General features: G+C 36.1%; 2 protein-coding genes across 13 annotated transcripts in view; both read left to right on the plus strand.

The window, feature by feature from the left end:
- The window catches only part of LOC112451624, a 13,261-nt gene extending 8,440 nt beyond the window's left edge, over positions 1–4,821 (plus strand). Inside the window, exon 2 of the mRNA XM_025011373.1 lies at positions 4,563–4,821. Coding sequence (XP_024867141.1) covers positions 4,563–4,797 — 235 coding nt within the window. The 3' untranslated portion in view covers positions 4,798–4,821. The remainder of the gene's footprint in view (positions 1–4,562) is intronic.
- Positions 4,822–5,017: 196 nt separating this feature from the next.
- Positions 5,018–22,037, plus strand: part of LOC112451622 (voltage-dependent L-type calcium channel subunit beta-2-like) — an 80,634-nt gene continuing 63,614 nt past the window's right edge. For 10 of the 12 annotated variants that reach the window (XR_003040391.1, XM_025011354.1, XM_025011356.1 and 7 more), the window contains exon 1: positions 5,018–5,293. Coding sequence is in view for 11 of the 12 variants with exons in the window: in XM_025011354.1 (XP_024867122.1) it covers positions 5,042–5,293 (252 nt within the window). In the remaining variant the exon portion in view is untranslated. Of the gene's footprint in view, positions 5,294–20,681; positions 20,802–22,037 lie in introns of all 12 variants that reach the window. The other 2 variants (XM_025011364.1, XM_025011368.1) reach the window with 1 other exon arrangement.

A 22,037-nucleotide genomic window follows, 5' to 3' on the forward strand; every position in this document is an offset into this window, starting at 1 on the left:
AGCCTGTTTACAAAGTTTCAGCCCAGTCAGTATTATTTCCTCCAAATTTTTTCATTTTACTGGGCTAATATTAGAATCTATTGAAATATTTGTTTCACAGCCCATACTTTTTTTTAAGCTTTAAGTCAATACATATCCTGACGTTCTCAATCAGATTCACATCACATCGATTAATTGTAATGACCAATCTGATATTTTTTATACCAATCTGATGCCATTTTTTTTCTTCTGGATACAAGATTATTTTGATATTTTGGATTGTTATCCTATAAAGAAAAACCCAGTCTCAATTTTCTCTTTAAAATAATTTTGAAGAGCAAATATTAGTAAAATCTTTTTATAAAGGAAAAGTTGTAATAAAGGAAGATTTTTGCCTCCCTTCTGAATTTAAATAATACTAGAAGGAAAAGTTTATTCGTATAAGCCTCATAATTCCCCCCAAAAATATGATCTCAAATCTTATTGTTTATTAATTATTACACTTAGAATGAAACCAATTTACATAAAATTTGACACTTTTCGATGATTGTGTTATTTTTTGATAATGTTTTTATAATGGCCACATCACAAAACTTGTCAAGAGTATAATATCATCTAGAATATATCAAGAGATGAAAGCGATACTAGTACACACTGTCATTCAGAGTGTCGAATTCATGAATATCCTATGTTCACACACGTTAATAGTAGTTTAGGTTCATTCATGACAGGGTGCTTGCATCGCGTTCATCTCTTGATATATTCTAGGTAATACTCTTAACTAGTTTTTGACAAAATTTGACGATGTAACCATTTCAAGAACATTGTTAAAAAATCCCCCATCGAAAAGTGTCGAATCTCATGTAAATTGCTCCTATTTAAAGTGTAATAATTAAGAAACGATGAGGTTTAAGATCATATTTTTGGGGAGAATTATGAAATCCATCTAAAGAGTATATTTTCTCTAGTTTTTTGAATTCAAGGAAGGGGTCAAAAATGGCCCTTATTACAACCCCTCCTTTTTTTATCATTTCTTCTATTACATTAAACTTAAATTTTAATCTGATCAAATTGACCTGTGAATATGGATATTAAACCTTTGTTTTGAGAGACAACCTCAAACATGCACCTTTGCCGGATGTTTAACAGTCCACTGGAGAATATTGGTTTATTGGTAGACCAGGTGGTAGATCAAGATTAACCGATAGTAGTTTGTCCCCAAAAAACTTTATCTAAAAAAAATATTGTCTTAATCATAATCAATATGCATTCAAACAATTGTTTTTTCAATGTATTTTTTTTCTTTATATAGAAGAAATTTTTAAATTGCATTATGGAATATAAAGTTGTAAACATGTAGATAATTTGAAAGTCTTTTACAGGATATATTGTTAGACTAGATTAGACTAGGTTTATATTTATATATATTTCGTTTTTTTACCTTTATTTTTTTTTTACCTTTTTTATCTTTTTTTTCAATCCACTGTCGCAACGAGAATTAATAGAAAACACCTCCATAATCCATTTATCCTCTGTCGTTTTTCGCATCACGTGTCAGTAAGTTGTCAATTATTTTTGTTTCTTCAAGCTGCCTTATTTAGAAATAATCTTCGATTTTTTTACTTCACAGCTGCTTCTCGCAATATTTGTGGTCTTTTCGGATACTGCAAAGAAAAAATAATTTTAAATAGCTTAATATATATAATATAATAGATAAATATCCGATGAGTGAAAAAGTTTGTGCACAATTTTTTATTAAACTTCTAATACCTAAGACCATGAAGAACAGAGATAAGGAGGCCGAACTATGGCCGGTATTCATAGTCGGATCTTAGGTTTGTTCGTTTTAGTTGAACTTTTTGCACAGTTTATCTTTCCTCTTTTTCTTTTCACGTTGGAGAAAAAAAGAGAAAAGATAAATCATGCAAGAAGTTCAGCTAAAACAAACAGGCCTATTATTTTAAGATTGTCTTAAGTAATGTTTTAAGTCTCTTGCACAATAGGCGATAGCGATAGCGACAGCGACAGCGACAAAGCTGCTGACAAAAGTATACCTTTGTCGGCAACCTTGTCGCTGTTGCTATCGCTATCGCTATTGCCCGTTCTAGACTGGAGGATCTTACTCGCGGCTCATCCTAGTGAGTAGTATAGATGGGTAAAAATCATGGATAATAATCAATTATTTTTATCCGTCTACACTACTCACTAGGATGAGCCGTGAGTAGGATTATCCTCCAGTCTAGAATGGGCATTGCTTTAAAGCCCTTTGCACAATGCAAGGCAACAGGCAATAGAAACAGGAAATAACCAAAAAATTGTTAATTACAACCTAAAAAATTCGAATGCTATGATTGGTTGACAACAGGCAATAGGCACAGAATTTCCAACGTGATGGAAACTCTGTGTCTATTGCCTGTGTCACTGTTTATTCTGCATTTATACATGATTTCTGATTTCTAGGGCCGATATCACAGTCTTCGATTAACGTGATCTTCCGATTAAACTCACTCTTCGTCTCTTTCTAGGGGGACAGTTAGAAAGAGATGCAGAGTGAGTTTAATCGGAGGATCAAGTTAATCGGAGACTGTGATATCGGCCTCTATTCCTTGTTTCTATCGCCTGTTGCCGGACACTGTGCAAGGGGCTTAAGGAGATTGGGCCATCAGAGCATGTCAAAGAAAAAAATTTAAATTAAAAATATGTTATAAAGAAAACCTAAATACACTAAAATTTGCTATTTGGAGAAGATCTGACGTCTAGTTTTTGAGATATTAAATCTCAAAGCTGGACGCACACTGAACTTGGATGCAAAACTGATGTGTCCAAGTTTCGGTAACATTTCCTCGGTCCGAGAACTTGGACCAAGTTCTAGCATCGTGGGCCTTAACACAGTTCTTATTTTTTCACAATTTCACTGGACGCCGTATGTGAACAAGACTAAAAACTGTCGACGCGGTGGCTATATTGATTAGTTCACGCAGCGACCGCAAGTGTCGCACAAAATATTTAAACTCCCAATAACTGAAATCTTTATGAAGTCAATCTAGTAAATTCTCCTGTATAGAAAAATTTAGTACTGTCTGTATCGTCGCCAGGCTTTCTTCTATGTTTTGAAACATTCCTAGAATGTTTTCTAGTAAATCATACCAATTCGTTTACTTATGAAAATTATTCGTTCTAATCAATAGAAATATCATCAGACGCGCTAAGCAAAATCAAACCAGATATTAAACGTGTAGTAAACATGGTCGGCAAGTACTTAAGGGCGCAAGACGGAGAGGCCTTGTCAGGTAAGAAGAGAGGGGAGTTAGGGATCCTTTAATAAGGGATGGGACACCGAGGCTGTAGGATGCGAATTGGTCGTCCGCCATTAATGGGATATTTCTGCTTTGAGTATATTTTAATAAAGATAGTGTATAGTATATGTCACTGATGGCCGCAGGGGGAAGTGATCAAAACAGGCCGTATTGTCCTCTAAAAAGAGGCAGGAAAAAATATAAGAAGTATTATAACTGATAAAGTGAGAAAAAATAAAAGTATAAGTATTGTACTTAATAAATCTAATTTTATTACAATTGAATGTGATTTTATATTATCATTTAACACTGAAATGAGAATATATATAGAGAATACATAACTTCAACTATAAATCATCAAATTAACTAATATTTATAAATATAAATTATTTAGAAAATGCGATATTGCGAAGCTGTTAATTGTCGCAATTCAAGTAAAAAAGACTTCAAAATGTGCCATTTCCCCACCTCTCCAAATCGAAGAGCAATTATTTACTTCAATTTAATTGAAATAATTCCTCAATTAGAATTTAATTTATGGAGACACATTTTCGATACAGTTATTTTGTTCTATTCAAAAATGACGCGTAATGCCTGCCGTCACTTCCGCTCCCATTAATGACGGCTTTGTCCCATCCCTCACTAGAGGATCTCTAAGGGGAGTTGTGTGGCAGAGCTCGTATGTACGCGGAGCGCCGCAAAGAGCTCGGCGCGAACGAAAGATATTTACGGTTACGAGCCTCGTTATTCAGATAACGACATGATACTAATGCGAGTTGTGAAGAGTGCGGAATTTTGTTCTGCGATAGAGCTTCTCTGAAGCTCAAGTACTAATATACTTTTATATGTATCGAGTGTGTGTATCCTTTTGTTTTTCGACCATTCCGGCTATCTCTACTCATCGTTACTGCCTGCACGGAAAAGTCTTTCGGTGGGATTAGATCTGACATCAGAACTAGAGTGACTGCAAACGAAATACTAATGCGGATTTATTTATTACGATATTTACAAGACTTACTAAAGACGTTTATTGGGGTACTATTTTAAAAATTCCGTAATTTTCAAGATTTTCTACGAGATTTCCTATACTTGGCTCAGGAGAAAAATTGCTGATCAATCGATAATTTCCAATATGACGGTTTCCAAATAAAATTTTATCCCAATATGCTCGTGTTAGACACACTGTAATAAAACATACAACGATTTGGATGTAAAGAATTAAAATGTATTATATATCCGAAGGGATATATGCCATACAATCTAATCAAAATCTTTTTTTTTTGTTAGTTTGCAGGTAGCAATTTTATCAACTCTATCGCACATCCTGCTTCCCCAAAATCAGCTGACAACACAGGAGACATTTCCAGAGGCATTTTATGTGATATTTACCGTACTAAAAGTGGGGATACGTATAACTTGCAAAACGCAAATCACAAGCGGACCAAAAACAAGGAAGAACCAGGAACGAGTGGTGGATACGGAAGAGTCGTGTCGTGAGAGCTCCGGAAGGGATAGCCTTTGATTGTGATGTGGTGGAGCCCCCCGGAGGGCCGCGGGGGCAGGAGGTCAGAGGCAGATCGGTCGTGAGGGCAACAAGCACGGCTCGGCTGTCCCGTGGCGAAATCGCCGGTAGGGCGGAGGAGGAGGTACGATGGTGTGACCTCCAGCGTCATCCCGCCCGACGCGGAGGTGGTGCTGGAGGTGGCGGAGGTGGCGGTGGAGTCGAGCAGCTGCTGCCCGACTCAGAGGAGGAGGAGCCGACGGCGATGTCGAGGCAGCTTCGAGGCGAACGAGACCACGTGAGCCGCGACTACCAAGAGGGCTACCTCAGTGATTTTCCGGACTTGCACGACCGGGATTATATTAGGGACTTCCATCGAGATACCTTCGACGAAAGGGACGGTCAGAGACTCAGGGAGGGACCCGCTACTGGCAGGAGCTATCGGGACGACTATCCGGAAGAATACGATCATCGTCCTACCGCTGCATCCACCTCGGCAAATCTCACCAACAACCCGGTGAGTCCCAATTTCTTTTTGGGGTTTGTTTATTGTCGTAGTGGTGTGGTGTAATGTCTAACCAAAAATACCATTTGCGACTCTCTGTGAGTCGGATAATGACTAGTATGTGCCTAATTTAATTCTTGGTGAGACGGTCGATTGACCGATGAATACTTAATTTTGCTGAATTTATAAACCTAATCGACACGCGGCGCGGCCAGGCACACGCGAGAAAGCGCGTTTGCCCGCGCGGCTGGTTAGTTCGGTGCCGGGTCACCCACAGTCTTGGTAGGAATACACGCGACATCCTACCCCACATCTTTCTATGAGGCAATGGATTAGTTACTCAGCAAATAAAGTATATCAATATACAGCATATCAAATAATAGACGTTTTTTTAAGCTGCTTGATTTTGTCTATAAGACGTTTATATGTGTGCATATACGTATCAGATGCTTAATATGTATTTACAAAACTTTGAAAGAAAGTTGCTATATTAATAGCGAAATTACACGTTGAAATTTATTATTAAACAAAAAGAAGATATCAATATATATTAGACTGTTATATTTTAATAACAATTATTGAAATTTTTTGTATATATGTTTAAACAATTATAACTTTTGGATAAAGAAAACATAATATATAATGTTCTTTCTTAACGCATTTAAGTTACTGTTTAGATGTACTTGTACTTATATGATATTATAGTTGCAAAATTGAGGCATAAATAATCTTGTATTTAATATTAAATATATCTATATATTAGAAAGAATAAGACGTTGCAGAAAGTAAGCAACGTAAGTTCAAGGTAATTATAACTTCAAAACGCGCCTTGTCACTCGCAAAATAGAGCGTTGCGTTGCGCAGCGTGATAACGGCTGTCTCCACTCTTTCTCGGCGGCATTATATCTTGCAACTGCACCGTTGTGTAAGGAAAGCGCGGTTGTTTCTATTAAAAACTTGCTCCCGCGAGCCTGCTTAAAACTCAAACAGCTATTTGTATAGCGTTACCCTCCTCTTTCACTCGCGTTACTACAAATGAGGAATAGTTGCGAACTTGGACCATCAGCACCAGTTTCAAATCCAATCGAAATTTATATTGTAGACAGTTTCTGCCCTGCATATTGGTTTCTCTGCCCGATAATATACTTAACTTGCACTGTCTCTCTCTCTCTTGTTCCGTTAACATCTATTTAGGGGTGCAATGTAAAAAATTTGGCACAATCAGAATATTTGTACGAGATTAACTTTTGCAAAATATGTGCTTCTATAATATCTCTTAATGTACATACATATGGCGAGGTAAAAGCCATAATGGTGTAAGTCAAATTTTTTAAAATATTGACTTACATTATTATGACTTTTATCCCTCTATATATAACAAGCAAAATATTATAATTTATATGATCACAAGTAAGTAGAATTGAGTTTGCAAGTACAACGTTGAGTTATTCCCATGTTATTATTTACATACCTTAAAATATCTTTGAACTTGCAAAAGACTCGAAATTAAAATTAAAATTGCATTTAATATCAAAATTAATGCTGCAATGTTGCGCATATATATATATATATATATATATATATATATATATATATGTATTTACATATTATAGGACATGTTTACTTTGATTTTGAACAGTGATTATTTAGTTGAACGGAAATATTTATTTGATAGAGTTATGATATTACATTACAAATAGTTGATGATAAATTAGCAAGAAATTTAGCAGTTGATCATTAGGTTGGAATTCTCCGGTTAATAGACTTTTTATTAATAGACAAACCGCCATAGTCATCTTATAATGTGTGTATATTGTCGTTTTGCACAACATTACTCTTCGCTCGGATATCTTCTCGGCACTCGTATGTTATATTGGAACTCTATATCTGGAACTCTATACGGAGATTTCACTGCAACTCTGTATACTCCGTGCTTTCTTATCGAGCAATAAATTCAAATTAACGTAACCATTGATTAATATCATCGTTACGATCTACAGTAACTATTTATTACAGACTACGCGATACTGCTACCACGTGCGCGTGCATATTAATTCTGGAATTCCATATAATCGTGCCATGACTCGCTTCATCGCAAAGAAACACATGCTCGTTGATATTACTATCGCAAACTTTTATGCCCGTGTCTCGATCGAGATTGCTTTATGTAACCGGACAATAAAATCGGAACTGCTCTATTCCCTAGTAGCGCTCCGTAAACTGGTTTCACCATTCTTTAAAGTAGAAGGTATGTATTTGTGCTTACACATATATTTTAACAAATTATAATTAGGTTAGTTATCTTCGATAATCTTAAATTATTATACTATAATACATATAGGAAAGGATTTTATTATAAATTATAATATCCCCCAACAAACACACAGAAATTGTCAATAAAATTTTGCCTATATGAAAAAAATATTGTTTTCAAAGCGCAAGACAAGAGCATTATTTATAAAGATTTACTAGTTGCATCGAATAAGTTATATTAATGTATATTATTAGTTTATAAAAGATCGCGGATTAAGTCTAACTACGACTTAAATAAGTAAAACGTAATATATCTCGAAGGATACACTATTCCTTATAGCTGCCATTCCTCTATTCGATAGTTTGGTGGGCCACTTAGTCGTAAACAATCTTGTTTGCGCGGAGCCAGCTTCTGTACGAAGTTTCCTTTAAACTCGAAAGGAGGTCAAGCGTGTTACAGGACGAAACTGTACAACACAAGGCGAGGGTGCGATATCGAGGGTGAGGGAGATCGACCTCTTTGATGACAGTGGTCTCTTTAGGCTCTCTTTGACATCCACGGTAATCGGTACTGGTACTCTTCATTTAGCGCTCTTGCATCTTTCATGGCGGGGCGCGCCTGCGGTGTCACATCCGCGGAGTCCTCTCATTTGTAGCCGTATTCATTGCGGCGTTCTTCCCTGCTGTTCGCTTCTCGAGGGTCAGACTCGCTAATGAGAGGGATGGGAAGCCTTGCATAGCCGGAGGGTGAGATGGCGGGGATGACAAGGTGGAAAATGGAATCTGCCCTCTCGGAGGACGCTTTTTCACCGAGCGAGTATGACGCACGACTCGCAAAACTGGGCCACTCTGTCCCTTACGACAACGATTCCGATATATTAGTTTGCTCGAGTATAATGCAATATAAGTCTTAAGCGCTATTCGTTGAATTTTTGCGGATATACGAATGTGATAAATCTTTTTTTATTATCAATAGATTTAATGTCTTATAGATATAATTATATTTGTAATGATTATATATTATGGTTTTACTTCTTGTTATTAACAGATGTTGCTATATATTTACCACAGACTCGCGGTACCACACTATATACCAACATCTCTTGCATGAACATCAAAACTGTTCTTGAGCAACGGTACCTCGTTGCAAGGTTGACTAATTTCTTCGTGGCTCGCGAGACGAGTCATCACGTTGAATCTAATGTTCGCAATTACACTGATATATATCTTCGTATAATCGTACTATTGCCCGTTCACGCGGATAATTCGACTATCGCGAGAATTTATCTCACGTCGTCTGATTTGTCGGAGTCATATCGTGAATATTACAGAACGATTTGATTTCTCTCATGCTCTCTAATGTTCTAAGTGCGTTTTCACTGACAGATCTCCAATCTATTCCAAATGTGCGTTATCTTTAATGATCGAAATTGCGTAAGTGGCATTACAAAATTGATATGTTTTTTAAGGCTGATTAATTAAAGCTCTCAATATTTTAATTATTGAACAAATTGGTATTTTTGTTTATTATTTTATTTTTATTTTTCTATGCACAGAGAGAATTTTTTGTTATATTTTACCCTTAAATTCACTATAAACTTGGGACAACTTGGCAACCAAGGAATTTTTAAAATATACAAAAGACATTTTACAAACAACGTGATAAAAATTATCAAGCAGATTGGTAAATTTTGAAAAATTATTGAAATTTTTTAGATATATTTTAGTAAAATTAATCAAAGATATTTTATATTTTAATGTAATAGATATTAATATTTTTTATTATGATGGATATTAATCAGAATAGCTCGCATAAAATTCTTGGTGGTACATGTTGTCCCACAACTATACCATGAATTCAGGGTAAATTTTAAGAGAAAATTCTCTCCGTGTGCGGGTCGGTTTTTCATATATATATCACATAATAAATCACATTGTGACGTCTGATTGAAACAGTTTGATGTTTTTATTCAGAAAATAATATCGTGCGAAGTCAACATAAGATATCCTTCATGCATTTATAAATAATGTCTCACGAACGTACAGAAAATCTTATCAACGCGGAGTTAATATCCACTCGCCTTGATCACTTTATTGAGACGTTACGCTGCATCAGCTTATCGAATTGCAGTAACGCCTCTCGCGACCATCCGCGTTGGATTCAGAGTCGTTCCTTTAATCGATATTGTTAAATAACAGACGTGTTCGCATTCATCATATACACATTTATCATTACACTGTTCACTCACACCGATTCCGCATTCAGGAATCTTACACAGTTCGTAATCGTCTGTAATTATGCAAATACTGGTTATACACGCATTACATTCGCGACTATGTAGTTACTGCGTATGATACGATAATCATACACGAACTCAAACGAGATCGCGAGCGCGTAATGAACGACTAGTCGTCATTGCTTGCAATCGGACCGATCAACGGTCTCTTTCCCGAATTATGTGATTATCACATTTAATACGCCAGAATTGATAAGCACATTATTCGGGAATGAAAATTGCCTAGCCTGGAAAAAGAACGAGGGCTCGTAATACCATCGGAAAATCATATTGCTGGGAATAATCGTGCCGCGTGTATATGCTTCTAAAATTCTCGATACATCTACGAGCGTCGCCAGTATGTATGTGTGTAGATGCCAGTGTGTATCTATGCGTCACATGTGCTGCACTGCAGCGAATGGAAATCGAATCGATGACCCTTCTACCTGATACTCTGTCCCCTTCCAAAAATGTTATAAAGCTGGTATTACGTTGGACATATTTCTGAGCTTATATATATTTATATAGATAATAAACTGAAATATTTTTAGTATTGAATAAGGTATTTAACACATCCTATTTAAAAATATATATATTTTATATATTTTTGCTGCAAGATATCGCACACATCTCATCATTATTGTGCGAAAATTAAGATAAACATAAAAATAAGAGATAATATAATTACAAGTTTGTTATACGTTGAAATTAGCGGTATGAAGTATATACACACTAGCTTCAGCAAAGTATTTTAGAAATAAAACTTCACAAGCTTAACCACACAAGTTGCATTAATTGAAAATAAAAATGCATTTATATGCATTAATTAAAGATGCATATTTAATCTATGCTAGATTATATAATTTGACCGTAAGTCGTATAAACTGGATTGGGTGGCGGACGACGAGGAAATCTGCAATGGAAAATTTCGATTGACGTAAGGTTGCGTTAGCATTAACATCTAATTGCCGCAATGCGCGCACGTGTAACTTGAAAGTAGAGCGTCGTTACTGCTACCGCACGCAATTAATATCTCTCGATCTGCATGCGAAAAGGCAAGTTATTATTTCTGTAATAGCTTCACTGCCTCGAAACATGTCGGTAACCGCGCGCTAGAGATTTTAAAGAATCAGACCACCCACACGTTTGTTTGTCTGGCGGAAATCCAATAATTTAATCGATTATTTACTTCTTTGAATTTATATTAAGATGATAATACATGATGTGTATTTAGTTATAGTACCGTATATACTCATTTTTCCTGCTTATCGCAATGGAAAATTGAATAAGAGTAAAAGTAACATAACGTCTGAATTTTGAATACATTAGATAATACTTTCTTCAGATACGTTATATCAAAATAAAAATGAAAAACAAATATTCTCTGTAAAAGAAAAATATAAAGAGTCTGTTATAAACTGAGTCATTCGTCGAGAAGATAATTACATATGATTTGCTGCAGTAATGATTTTTATAATTATTTATTTGCACAAGTTTAATAACTGAAAATTATTCTGTATCTATAAAAAAGTAATCACTTTAAAAGAAACTGGTGATAAACATATATATACGTCTGTCTGAAAAATACCGTCGACGAGTGCGAATCGATGGAGAGGCAGATGAAAGATCGTGAGTAGAGGTGGTCTCTCATCGTCTCGCGAAGAGTTCTTCAGGGTAGTAGGTCTCTATAGCCGTTTCAGGTCTGCGGACCCGGTTCCAACGAATATAGGTCAGTGTACAAACCGGCAGGAGCAAAAGAGCCTGAATTTTTGCCTGTGAGCGCGTCTCGATCCTCCTGGACCGAGTCTACTTCAGCGTCGCGGATTGCTAAACGGCCAAACGGGTTTGCACGGGTGCGTTCCTTTCCTTCCTTCTTTCTGCCTCTCTTCTCTCCTCGTTTTCTTTTACCGAGAAAGGATTTCACCAGCCATGTCTCTTAGGCCGACTCGAAATTATTGTTAATAAGCTGCTAGTGTATTGCAAGGATAAAATGGCTATTCGCGAGCCCCGAGGATATCGTCTAATGTACCTTAATGCCTTTAGTAATTAAATACTTATTGTTCGCGTATTGTATTTTATTTTAAGCGGTAGAACCGTTTTACGAGCAGAAGATTGACGAGCGACAGAGATCGGAGGCGAATCGAAAAGATTGACTTACTGATGGTACAAGTTTTACGATGCCCTTGTCATTTTCCTTCAAAATGCTTTCTACATTGCATTTGTTGCCAGAAATATTTGCAATTTTAATTTTAAATGTTTGCAATGGAATATTTACATAGATCTGTAATCTTTAGTATCTAAAGTATGAAATATAAGAGGACACACACACACTCACACGCACATTAAAAACAGGTTTTTATCTTGCAAGGAGTTTAGTTTTAATGTATAATATTTAAGGCACGAGTATCTCGTATTTCATTAAATGACGTGAGACAATCTGCACTATTAAGGTGCGACGTGGTATCTGAGTACTCGTTGGCGCATAGCCAATAAGGACCAAGCCAAGACTCATGCATGAGTATATATCGGTCTTCGATCGTGTCATAGCTATCCTTCTGTGACCATGAGTTTCGATTTGGAATTCGCAGTTGCATTCTGATCCGATACCTCGAGTGCGTGATGCACCTGCTAAAGCGGAACGTCTTTCATTATAAACGGCTTACAAAGAGAAATAAAAAATAATTGCTGTAAATTATAGAATCAGTACAGTTATTTATTATTTATCATGCACATTCAATACTGGTTGAAACGTTTGACCAAGCAGTTTCAATATTTCTCGAAATACTTGCGCAGGAATACGTAATGAATCATTAAACTTAAGGACACACGCTAGTTAGATAGAAAAACGGGATCAATTAAAGCGAGATATAAGAATTTTTTATTTCAGATCTTGAATTCTCTCCAAGTATAATATACTCGTACTACCCACTTTTACGCATGATTTAATTGACGGCTTGTTTGCGCTTATACATAGATTCCGGGATTGCCGGTGTGTAAATGATGAGAAAGTGCGTAGCGCGTTACAAGTCGACTTGTATAAATTCCACTGAGAAATATTTCTAATTTATCCCTTCATTTCGATATAGCGGAGCGCTTTGGCCGATAATACGTTTTCAATAAGCAGAACCGATCAAGTCAGCGTAAAAGCATAACGCGGAACCGATTTACCATATATTTATAGAATTTATTACCTTAAAATTAGCAATCCCGGGGAGTTTATAAGAGAAGCATTTCTTATTACCTAATTGCCAGCCAATAGACATGAATTACCCAATATTCTCGAATTACAATTTTTCAACTAGGTATTTCTTTTCTCTTGCCGTTGTACAGGTAAGATATAGTTATTTAAAAACGTAGAGAAATGACTATTTTTGTATTAAATATAGTTAAAATGTAAAGAGTTAAAAGTAATCGAATAGATCGAGTGAAACTACATTATACAGCGGTATATTGCACACTGATTTCATCGGTTGATGACAAAGAAGAATAAGTCGCAAAAAATCCAAACGCAATAAAGGAAACGAAATATTAAAATGACTGAAAAGAAGCATTATTTGCGGAGTAAAAACGCAATACGTTATTTAGGATTTTTATACTCAGAGCTTTTGAAATCTTTAGAACCGAGTCCACAAGGCACAAAACGGGACTCGCACTTAAATATATTGTTACAATGCATTCTTTTCCATTCTTTATTTGTATACGTTTTAGAGCGTCCCTTTCCTTTTTACTATCCAAAATTCAAATACGTGCATCGTCGTTATTCTGGCCGGTTAGTGATGGGATCAAGTAATGTAATAATATAGAAAATTGTAGTTTTTTTTTATTTATAATTAATTATTATATTACATTGAAATTTGTCTTCAAGTACATATATGTTATTATTATCATTTTATTAAATGGATGCACTACTTTGATAGGAACATTCAACAAGTAATGTGATGTAATGAGCATATGTAATTCCATTATTGCCATTTTTATTTCACTTTCCAAATTCAACTTCTTCTCAATTCTAATGTAAAATAGTTTCCCAAAACTGTCCGTCGACATTGTATTACTTGAATATCGTGTTGAACAATTTGTAGCCAACGCTACCTCGAACAAAAAACTGACGAGAGGCCGTTTTAAGCCTCGCGTAAAACGTCGTCGCTCTGCCGTCGAGGATAACGACGGTGGCGGCGGCTTCTGCAGTCTCGTCCGGTACACCTGCGGAATTAGCTCTGCGAGAAAAAGCTTTTGGTGGGCCGCGTGCCTCCGAAATTGCAGAATTATTATTCTTCTTGGAATACCGTGACGAGTGTCGCTGGATTGCATTAGAGAGGACGCGCAAGGTGAACGATGAGAGAGAAAACACATTGAACGATACGAGCCAAAAAGGAATAAAGTGGAGCAAAGGGCGGAAGAGAGGAGAGCAGCACGAGAATATTTCTTAGGGCTTTAGGACCTCTCTTTGCACATAATCGCGTCATGTCTTTCGGCCAGGTAGATGGAAACACGCGCACGAGCACGAGCACGAGCGAAGCGTGCACCCTCATATGCCTTCATGCACCTGATCGGCTCCTGCCGCTTAATTGGAAAGATTCACGAGGAGGATCGAGTATTGTATTCGCGGACAAGAGTCGCGTGAAGCACGCGAGGAGGAGGTGGCGCGATCGTGGCTTAGCTTGATGGAAGCGCTTTACCTCGACAGCGAGATGAGGCGGTTTCGTGGCGCGATAAGCAGACAGGGGTGCAAGGTGCGTCGGGGTCGTTAGCTCGGTCGTTAACTGCTCGGAGTTGTCTTGTTCGCGGGCAAAGCGTGTTACGTAATGAGTTAATACCACGGAAGTTCGTATAACGTTCTTCTTTCTCCACTTCCGCAGGCGATCAGACGCTCTTTGCATCTTTACCCGCTCTCTAAGAGGATTAAACGCACCTCGCGCACGTTGGCTGAACTGCTGTTCTCGTTATCTCTGAGGCACGTGGCATTACAGGTCGATTAAGAGTCTCTGATAGTAACGACTCGTATAAAATACCTGTATATATTTCTCTCCCCGTATGAATCGCATTATTCGGGAAATGAATATGCCAAGTTTCTTTTGATGATGCATTTATCTCGAAATTACATGTAAAAAATTAAAACCATGCAGAAGAATTTTCTGTATGCAGCAACGTAAAATATTTAGTTTCTCTCTTTCTTCTTTTTTTTCTTTCTCACCTCTCTTTTTCTCATCAGTTATTTAATCTAAAATTTAATTACTGTGTCATAAATATGAATTTATAAAAAAATTTATGTAAGGAGTACGATAAGTGTACAATAAATATAATAAATATAATAATATCTATTTACATTTATTTCATAAAATTCTTGTTTAAATAAAATATTATCAAACTGATGACAAAATATATTATTAACGTATTATTTAATTTCTGACTAAATCAATAAATAAATTTTTAAATTTATGCCTTTATCATGCCCAATAGCAATTATGGATAAAAATGTAAGCAATGATTTTTGGGGTTATAATTTGGATACCACTTTGCAATTCAATGAACGCTTGTGCGTATTACAAGCCGGTTATACATATATGCATACTAATTTTAACGAAGAAACTTTTTACTGCATCTCTACGTCCTTTAAGTGCTCATAATAATTTCCTGTCCAGATGCGTGCGACCCGTACGCCGAAGATAAGGTACTAGTTGTAAATAACAGCGTCACGTTTTATTGGGAAGATTTCTGTTTACTAGTTACCAGATTATAAATCAAAAAACTGTCGATTTTTTGCCGTATTGTTTGCATAATATTTTTTTATATTGCATGCTAAGATTTCGTAGTTATATAATTAAATATATTATTATATTGCATAATCATATCCAACGTGACTAAGATTTTAAAATAATATTTTGTTAAATATAATTTTTATATAATTATGTATACAATATTTATAGAGATCTTAGTGAATTATCTATTCAAAGAAATAAGAAATTTTTGGATTTTCTACTTTCTATAAGATCTTAGAACTTTTTTGACAAATTGTAAAAACTTGTAAAACATATATTGCAAAACAACTTGTGAATTTAGTATGTGAGTTACTTACTTATTAAGAACAATATCTATACTTTTACTATATTATTTTCAAAATTTAGACTTGTTTGCAAATTCTCAACGAGAGAATTTAAAAAATCCTTACTATCTTAGCATTTTATAAAATCATAGAACTTTCTTAAAAATTTTTTAAAGTTTTTCTCGCAAAACGTTAAAATTTTTAAGAAAACCCGGAGAATTTAACGAATCATAAACCTATACAATTTCAAGATTTTCCAAGTCTTGCGGTTAGCACGGCAGTCGCGACTAAAGACCATAAAGATAAAGCTAGTCCGGGATTCTTATGTAAAATATCGCAGTATATCCTGCCAGATGGTTGAATATTATTTCGCGTCGTAGAGATCCTGATGAGAACGCCCGTTCGGGATTATTTAATGTATATCTCCGACTTTGCCTGATGCTGAGCAGGTATAAAAATAAGTAGGATAGAGTGTGAGGAGAATGGTAGATTGAGAAGGGATGAGAGAAGAAAGGCGAAAGACATACTATGTTGTAGTACCAGTTTGTATCCTACCTATGTACTCTATATGTATAGGGTGTAACATAAATGTGGGCTATTACTTCAAAGGTGTATTCTACTCATCGAAATGTATTATTTTATTTCCATCAATATAAAACAGTAGAAAATAAAATTGAAATAAAATAAATCTTAAAACAAATGTTGCCCTCAGCCGAAATACACTACTTCACCTGTCTTTTCACCCTTTCACAAACACTCGGTGTATTACGTATTTCATTGAACCTGTTTTCAATGCACTAACGAAGAACATTAATGTTGTTAAGTCGGAAGTAGACAATTTGTCTACTAAAACTTGTCTAAAATTGTTTAAAATTGTCTAAAATGTCTACTAAAATTTGTCCTTTACTAAAAACAACGTACCGTGAAAACGACGTATTTTTGGACATATATTTGTATATTATATATGAAGTTTTTTGCTTATTTTGATGAGAATATGCTCTTAAAGTTACGGTTCACATTTATGTTACACTCTATATATCCTCAGGTATTCAGGATTTAAGTAATGACAAAGGATTTAGGAAAACTGACATTTGCTCTGAACCTTTTTTCTACCACTTTTTCATTTGGTTTGAATAGTTATCTGTACTTGGACCTTTTAGAAATTTTAAATTCAGATAGGTACCTGACACGACATTGGCATGAACATGTTTCTTGGTATTTTGAAACTAACAAATATGGAAGTAAGAATTTGGAATGAATGAATGAGAATTTTTTGGTCTTATTCATTTAGATTTGAATTCTTTGATTCCTTGTTTAAATAAACTCAGGTAAGATGGCCTGTACAGGAAAGATGGCCAACCCATGTTCATTCGATGTTTCATGGCGAGCTAGATTGAAAGAACATAGGTTGGTCATCTTTCCTGTATGACCATGTTACCCGAGTTCACCCTACCACTCTTAGAACGAATATTCTAAAAATATGCGGAATCTGTTAGTTAAAATCTTTCACGAAATCTTAGGATATTTTCTATTACCTTTTATAAAACATACATTTTATTAATATTTCATGTATATGTATATAGAAGTTATAGAACATAGAAACAAAAATGATAAATAAATAGAGATTAAGTACTTCAATCGGTTGTTTGACTGGAAAGTTCTTAATTTTAATTAATTAACAGAGATAATTGTGTGATAATAAAATTCTAAATTTAACTTGTATGTGACTGTAATAAAATTAAATATATGAAAATACTAGCTAATTCAGTTATAATACGTTATTTGATAATACATACAAAAACAAGATTCTTTATTAATAAATGATAAGAAGAAAGAAAGTGCCCAGATAACTAAGAATAAACGCAAATAATGATCTGTTAATGTATATTTTGTTTCCGCGCGAAAATAGATTAGTATTTGGCGTGCAGCGATGTTGGCGTTTATGATTTGTTAAGGAAACTGATTGTATCAACGTTGACAAGTTTACTGCGATCTTTCTGGCGGGCAATACGCGGAGCAATGAACATACGTAGCCGCGTTGGTAGGTCATTGCGCTGTGGTGCGGTCGTTTTCTCAATAATTTATAGGTATTTACGTATGAACGCTAAGTAGCGGCAACGACCTTCTCGCTGGTGCTTACACTTCACCGCGCGTTTTCGCAGTATTGATATTCCTTACGCGGCAAGTATCCGGTATTCGGATGACCAGTCCAAAAATTGCGTCAATTACGACGATAAAATAAACCCTTCCTATCATATTTTAAATGAATATTTTATCATAGAATATATCTCGATCGATTGCCCCCCCTGTCTGATTTACTCGCCGACTAAGAATACGAGTAACATTAAGGATGAAAGATCTTCGAAATCATTTAGGAATGATAATAGGGTAACCTAAGTCGAATCGAACATTATTATACTTTATTAAGGGAACGCACTAGGGACATGTATAGGGTACGAGTCCCGAAAAAATTGATTTTTTAAATATTTTATCTGTAAATTCAACTATTTAAGAATATATTTCTACAGTTTTAGTTCAATTTGAGAAAACGAAATTTATATCACACGTGCGTGGAAAGTGGCCCATTACGCGCGCGCCATCTGTGCGACAAATAGCCAATTCCACACGCGAGAAATTTTCCACTCGAACCCGTGCAGGAATGAGATATTCCTGCACGCAGTGCACGGTCTCGAGTGAGAAATCTCGCGCGTGCGGAATCGGCCATCCGTCGCACAGATGGCGCGTGCGCAATGAGCCACTTTCCACGCACTCTGTAATATAAAATAGGGTGTGTAACACGTGCGGGTTGAGAATTAGACAATTCTTTAATTCTCAACTTCCCGCACTTGTTACACAAATAACTATATTGAACGTACGTCGAAAGTGCGTCAGATCATTTGAACGTGCCACTTGGTGGACGAAAGGACATGAATTATTGAGATGGAGTTTTTTGACCTGCGTCGGTCTGTACTAACTAACAATAAGTATAAGATTAACTGTTTTTAATTTATTGTTTAAAATGTGTATTTTTATTTTATACCAAGTTAAAATTTTAAAGTAATTTATTAACTGTACAACACATGCTAAAGAACTCTGCTTTCTGATTTGGTACCTTGCCCCCTCCCCCACCCCCTCCCAGGCTCTCTTCGGTGCCTCTTTAAGATAATTTGTACGAAAGATACAGAATTCCATTGAATTCTATGAAAAATGTTTCCAACTGTTTAATGTTCCGTGTTAAGAAAAAAAGAAAGGATATCCCAGGAAGCATATTTATGCTATTACAATTCGTTGTAGGAGACGCGGCGCGGCGTTTTTCTTACGCAGTCTGTGTCTTTTTTTATATCATTGTATCTATCATACCTATGTTACTGTTACGTTTGTGACACTTATTTATGATGCATGAAACAAAAAAAGAATATTTCAACAGTATACTTTAATAATTTTTTAATCAGATACAATAAGATCAAAAGTTGCTTCTGATGTCTATGTTATCAACACGATAAATTGTTCGAACTATTCGCAATACGTCCATTGATTACCACTGACCTCGTTTGGACTTGTCCAATTGACAACTTCTTTAGTAGTATTGATTTTCTTGTATAGATTTTCCCACACAGCTGACGTGACGATATGGCTGACTATTTAGCTTTGTGCCTATACAATGTTATGTACCGTTTTCAAAAATTTATGTTATTTCACAACAAACTTAGTCAAATATTTATTTGAAGAATCATAGATCATCATTAACATTCTGAGATCCTGCTGATCTCTCAGGTTCCTAAACAGAGTTGCATTAGCGAGAATCCTCTGATTTCTCAGTAATCGAGGTTGCTCGGGCCGCATTACACACTCCCGGCGGCACACTAATGTTGCGTCTAAGACGCTCAAGGGGAACAAAATGGATTTCGAAGGGCGGTGTGTGGAATCAAGGAGGAAGGCGCGAGGCGGTGGCTCCCCGAAAGGCAATGGAAGAGAGTAAAAGTCTCGAGGGCTGGCTTACGACCGCTTCTTGCTAGAAACGCATGAATAATGCAACAATTGGAACGACGACGAGCCTTTGTTTTCGCAGGCCCTTCGTTATAGGCCGCCAAATTGCTCGCAAGCTATTCGTATCGTCGGCTAGTCACCAACCAATTTCGGGCACAGACAGCGCCCTATCTTCCTTGCACTATCGCGATCCTTTACCTTCCTCGTGCATACAGGAACCCGGCGAATAATTAACAATTATGGGTGGAGCATACTAGCCCTGCGTCGCAGCTGCACTTTGCACGCAGAAGGCTGTCAAGTGGATAGATATCCCTTTCCAGGAAACAAGCTGCGTTGGTAAATTAGGGCATGAAGGCTCTGTGATTAATTGTTGATGGCCTTCCATTTTCGCTTCTTTTTTACTAACTGCACCAACTTGCTGAGTTTTTGGGTAAAGGGAAGGATTGTTTCATGGTCCTTTGTTTGTACATAATTTTGCGACATTCATTATATTTGATTCATTGAATTCTAATTTTGATAGATTTGCAAAAATTTAATTTTTTTAAATATAGCCAAGAAAAGTATGTATCTAATAAAAGCACTACTGAACATTAATCGTTAATGTAGAAATATGGTAGATCCGCTCAATGTATTGTCACGTTGTTAATATGTTTTAATATAATAATAAAAAAATATGAATTAGTTTATGGGTTTTTGTTTGTCATTATTGCATATATATTAGTGTGTACATAATAAATATGCATATGTAATTTGTCGCATAGATTATAATCGAATTCTCCTGAATATTCTCAATCAGTGATCGTTATCGATAACAACAGGTACTCTGTCGCGCGCGTTTCAGATATCGGTGCCAGAGATTGAAGCCACTGCAGCGAGGCATCCCAATCTCGATTGCAATTGAGGCCGAATGGCTGCTTGTCAAGATTCGTGGACTTTTCCCGAGAGAAAAATACGACGCGAGGTTCGTACTTACACGAATAAATGTATTTTAACATACGCAAGTGTGTACCTGTAAAAAAAGAATACATTCACATGGTGGTTCAAAAAGAAGAAGACGCGTACAATAACGCGCGCACATATTGGAATAAAAACACCGACCCGATGACGCCTCGGATGACGCCCTCTCATCCATTGCGGGTCGAATATTATTCCCATGTATAACCCCCGTACCGCATCTTAGCGGGATATTGGCGTAGGTCAGGACAAGAGCGGGCGGACTCGCCCCTTCGAGCCGTTTCAGATGGCAGATTGCACTCGCAAGCTCGCCCCGTCGCGTCCGACCCACACAGAGGCTTGCTTCGAAAACCGGTACCAAGTTCTCGCCGGAATTAATGGAATTCGGCCAAATGCCGACGAATCGAATTTGGCTCCTTCGGTCTCGATTATCGTCCGGTTTTCTCCCGGTGCAGTTGCTTTCCTGATCACTAGTCTAACGATCAGGAGGAAAAGTACAATGAGGCCGCCTTATTGTCTTTTCTCCGCCATCTATCTTATAAATAGCATTGTAATAATAGCGTCCAAGTCGGAAATTCGATTAGGTTCTATCTTCTTTTCCAAGAAAATGTTTTTTATCATCAGGAATTTATTATTGAATAATTAGAATTAATGAATAATTAGATAACATTATTTCTGTGCTTCTGTGCTAAAAATATTTTGGAATTTATGGAAAATATTTACCCTGTCCTACAGCGATTAATTTAAATTTATTAATTCGCGATAACGGAAAATAAACTGATTTTTCCACGAGTGACCTGGCTTTCTTCCACTGTCACAATTCTCGTGATCTCGAGGAGACGCATATATATCTGTAATAAAGAAACCGCAGGCTGTTTCAAATCTTTCTCGAAGCAGAAAGTCGCTGAATCGCAAGGAATATACATTATAATAATTTCTAGGTAATAAATGTGAGTTGGAGTTTAAAAAAATCTTAATTGCTTAAAAAATTTTATAATCAGATAATTCTAATAATCGCTGTAAATTAGTTGTATTCACATCCGCTTAGATTTGCTAAAAAAAATAATACGAAAGATTATCAAAAATTATATTTTATACCTGATATTGGATATTGGATAAGCAAAATGCCAACATCGTTGCAATATTTATGTAAAATTTAGGCGGTCATAATTTCACGGTGCGAATCAATTTTACCTCGGAAGATATCCAGCTTGTATATCCACGCCTCGAAAATCCGTAATAC

Source organism: Temnothorax curvispinosus, unplaced genomic scaffold, assembly GCF_003070985.1.
Source record: "Temnothorax curvispinosus isolate PA1 unplaced genomic scaffold, ASM307098v1 QBEX01002414.1, whole genome shotgun sequence".
NCBI lineage: Eukaryota > Metazoa > Arthropoda > Insecta > Hymenoptera > Formicidae > Temnothorax > Temnothorax curvispinosus.